Source organism: Protobothrops mucrosquamatus, unplaced genomic scaffold (genome assembly GCF_001527695.2).
Source record: "Protobothrops mucrosquamatus isolate PMUCROS unplaced genomic scaffold, P.Mucros_1.0 scaffold546, whole genome shotgun sequence".
NCBI lineage: Eukaryota > Metazoa > Chordata > Lepidosauria > Squamata > Viperidae > Protobothrops > Protobothrops mucrosquamatus.
This window is the reverse complement of record NW_015386850.1, coordinates 637,993-642,232: the sequence shown is the minus strand read 5'-3', so window position 1 is coordinate 642,232 and position 4,240 is coordinate 637,993. Positions and strand designations below refer to the sequence as shown.

At 41.0% G+C, this 4,240-nt stretch overlaps 1 protein-coding gene across 1 annotated transcript in view; it reads left to right on the top strand.

The window, feature by feature from the left end:
- The first annotated feature begins 2,379 nt into the window (after positions 1 to 2,379).
- Positions 2,380 to 4,240, top strand: part of LOC114922624 (complement receptor type 1-like) — a 44,932-nt gene continuing 43,071 nt past the window's right edge. Inside the window, exon 1 of the mRNA XM_029284336.1 lies at positions 2,380 to 2,575. Within this exon, the coding sequence (XP_029140169.1) occupies positions 2,394 to 2,575 (182 nt within the window). The 5' untranslated portion in view covers positions 2,380 to 2,393. The remainder of the gene's footprint in view (positions 2,576 to 4,240) is intronic.

The following is a 4,240-nucleotide window of genomic DNA, read 5'->3' as shown; positions in this document are numbered from 1 at the left end:
CACCCATTTCACATTTTGTTTCCACTGAACCCCAGAACAACTGAAATCCAGGTTTTAAAAAGTCCTGCTGAATTGCAAACCATCCAGGATGGTTTGGGAGAACTTCTGAGGCAAGGTGTTTTTGCTTTGAAACAAGACATATTTTTGTTTCATGTACATTTTAGATCTGTTTACTTCTGCCTGGGCCAGTTCTGACCATCTAAAAATAAACATATAGCAAAGGGAAAACAGTATGAGAGAACTTATAGGAGGAAGTCATGACAATTCAAGATTCATATTTCTTATTGGATATATTATTTATCAGTTTATCCACTCCTATTATAGAATGGAGAAAGTAGACACAATCTGCTATCCTGGTATGTAATCTCCCAAATATGCAGGCATATTTATGACTCTGATGAAGGAAAATATTTGTAGCTCAGGGTTGAAATGAGGGGTACTCTGAGCTTGGTTGTTTTTTGCAGATGTTTCATTACCCAAACTAGATAACATCATCAGTGATATCACTTAGTTTGGTTAATGAAACGTCTGCAAGAAAACAACCAAGCTCAGACATTGGCAAGGATCCCTCATACTTATGACTAAGGTTTTTCAAATGCATGGGCATACAATGGCGCGCGCGCACGCACGCACGCGCGCACGCGCGCACACACACACACACAGTTTCTAACCAGGTACTGTAACCAACTGGAGAAGGGAATTTGAAATGGACTAAGGAGCTGTCAGGAAGTGTTTTGAATGGAAAGGAGAAAATAAATAAGCTAGTAAGCAAAGATGGTCTTAAGCGGTCCTGGACTGATGAGCAGAAAGACTTCATAACAATAGATCAGTTTGTCTGACCCAAATTTCTGGAAGAACAAGACATGAAAACAGAAGATAATACTTCCGCTAGCACAAGAATTTGCCAGCTCACATCTTATGTCCTTGATTCAAAGAATAGTTTACTATATTTAAAGTAGAAGCCAAATCAAGAGAATGGGCACTAAAGCTGAATGCAACCTGCACTTCTATTGAAAAGAATCGGTCTTTTAAAGAAACAAATGCTTTCTGTACTGGGTACTTTAGGAATATTTTTTTTAAATCAAACTAATTCACAAGAAGATGTTAGCATATTGTCTTTTGATCAATCCTAAGAAATCCCACACACACACACTCACAACCCCTTTTCTTATGTACTGCCCTTTTTGTTAACAGTTGAATCTAAAGCTCCAGGTTTCATTCTGCACAATTGCTTTCTACATTATCTGCATTATTCTCTTAAATTTTATATCCTTAAATTTTTATTTGTTAAATGGAAAGAGGCTTCTTTTTAATTAAAACATGACATTCAAGGAAGGGTCTAGAAACTTTCTGGAATAAATCAACTGTAACTCTTCAAGTATGATCATATTCAGTGGTGGGATTCAGCCGTTTGCACCACTTCATCAGAACCAGTAGCTAATTTTTTGTTGCCCAGGTCCAGAATGGACTTCTGGAAGCGGCATCCACACAGAGAACCGGTTGTTCACATATTTGAATCCCACCACTGATCGTATTCCCTTATACTCCAAGGTATGGAGAGCCACCTCCAGATCATAGATTTCCAGAAAGAGTACAGAGAAGAGCAACAAAGATGATTAGGGGACTGGAGGCTAAAGCATATAAGGAACGGCTGCTGGAATTGGGTATGTCTAGTTCAGGGGTGTCAAACTGACGGCCCACGGACTGGATGCGTCATTGCAAAACCGCGCCCATCCCATTGCCGGCAATGGCAAACAAGCTCTGATACATCATGAGACATTGCGAGTTTGACATGTCTGGTCTAGTTTAACGAAGAGAAGGACGAGGGGGGACATGATAGCAGTGTTCCAATATCTCAGGGGCTGCCACAAAGAAGAGGGAGTCAAGCTATTTTCAAAGGACCTGAAGGCAGGACAAGAAGCAATGGGTGGAAACTAAGCAAGGAGAGAAGCAACCTAGAACTAAGGAGAAACTTCCTGACAGTTAGAACAATTAACCAGTGGAACAACCTGCCTCCAGAAGCGGTGAATGCTCCAACACTGGAAGTTTTTAAGAAGAGACTGGACAGCCATTTGTCCAAAATGGTATAGGGTGTCCTGCCTGAACAGGGGGTTGGACTAGATGACCTCCAAGGTCCCTTCCAACTTTACTACTACTACTACTACTACTACTACTACTACTACTACTACTACTACTACTATTATTATTATTATTATTATTATTATTATTATTATTATTATTATTATTATTATTATTATTATTATTATTATTATGGAATAAATGCAAACTAAATTGAAAATAGAATCTGGCAAATTTCATTGCGGTCTTTTTTTTTTTTTTTTTTACCATTAGATAGCTGTGATTACCCACCTAGGTTTCATTCTGCTGAGTTAATGGATGAATATAAAGAAAAAGATTTCTTTCCTGCTGGATCAACAGTGAAATACAAATGTCGACCAGGTTACATGAGAGCCTCTAGGCTGTATTCTATTACATGTAATAGAAACCAGCAGTGGTCAGATGTTCGGGAGCCCTGTAAACGTAAGTCTTTTTATATTCTTATTAAACAAATTCTGTAAATTTATGTAAGGGAACAGATTTTTCTGCTAAATTCAGATAGAAACTTTGAAACAGTTTTATGCATTTTGTGTTACAATGTAGACTGTTTTTTATTAGGAAAAACATGTGGACATCCAGGAGAACCAGATGGAGGCAGATTGCTTGTAACAGACGATTTTGACTTAGGATCCACTGCAAATTACCAGTGTAATGAAGGGTAAGATTCAGGGAATCCCAACATAATTTCCAGTGGTGTGATTCTTCTTCTTTCTTCCTCCTTTGAACAGTGTAACCTGAAATTGTTTGGTAAGAACTCTTCTGGGTGGAATGGAGGAAATCTCACTTTCCTCACCAGTCATTGGGCAAGGCCTATGCTTCAATGAGAAAGGAGTAGAGATATAAAATTTCTGGAAATTTTGAAGCCATGAGAAAAAACCATTTTCTCCCCTGATTTTTTCCCAGAAAAAAAATATAAATTTTGGAAAAAATTGTGGAATAGGTTTACAAATTGAGTGAAATGCAGTGTATATAAAAGTATTATTCTTGCAATAAAACAGGTACCCAACCCCCTTTCTCTCTAAAGCAGGGGTGTCAAACTCAATTTCATTGAGGGTCGCATCAGCGTTGCGGTTGCCCTTGGGGGGCCGGGTGGGTGTGGCCAGGGTGGGTGTGGCCTACTGGGTGGGCATGGATGGAGTGGGTGTGGCCTACTGAGTGGGCATGGCCAGCTCTACATCATTCACGTCAAGGGTGCCTGTGGGGGCCTGGGCAGGAGTGGGACAGATCTGAGGGTCTCTGGCAGAAGGGGGTGGGACCGGGGCAAGCGCCAAGGCATGGTCCATTTCTTCATTCCTCACAAAGGGTGACACCTCCCCAGCATGCACCCAGGGGGCGGGGCCAACACAGCAGTGGCTGGTTCCTCGCTGTTTCCAGACGGTCTTGTGGAGCTAAGACTGAATGTGTTTCAGCATAGATGGCCACCACAAAATTGTACATTGGCTCCCGCCCGGCCTGGTCCAAGGCCAACGCAGCGGGGGCCGTTCCCTCACTGTTTCCAGGATGGCTTCGGGAGCCACATGAAACCACTTTGCGGGCCGCATCCAGGCCCCGGGCCTTGTATTTGACATGTCTGCTCTAAAGCAACAAAAAAAGCAAGAAACCATCATCATGCAAATTAAACTGGAGCTTTTTCCATGCAGTGCCCCCTAGTGGCACAAATGCATATTTCTCTTGCTTGGGAACCACATTGAGAAGTATAGAGTTACTTGAATTGTATTCCAAGATTTGCTTGTCTTCAGCTAAGACAGGGGTAGGCAACCTTGGCTCTTTTATGACTCGTGGACTTCAGTTCCTGGCTCAGGAATTCTGGCAGTTGAAGTCCACGAGTCATAAAAGAGCCAAGGTTGCCTACCCCTGAGCTAAGAGAACTTGCAATAATTTTAGACTTAACAAAAAGTCTCAGAAATATTTCATTAAGCTCTTCATGTTATGTAGTTTGAATACAATGTCATATATATATTATTTATCATTGGAAAAGAACATAATTCCACACTCCTTTTTTCCCAGTTTTTCCGGAAAAAAAACAGTTTTGAAAAAAAAATGGAAAACCCCCCATTTTTTCCAGTTTTATTTCCAGGCCTTCCCATTTCTGGGAAGGAGCAGTACTGGCCAGGTTGGGAGT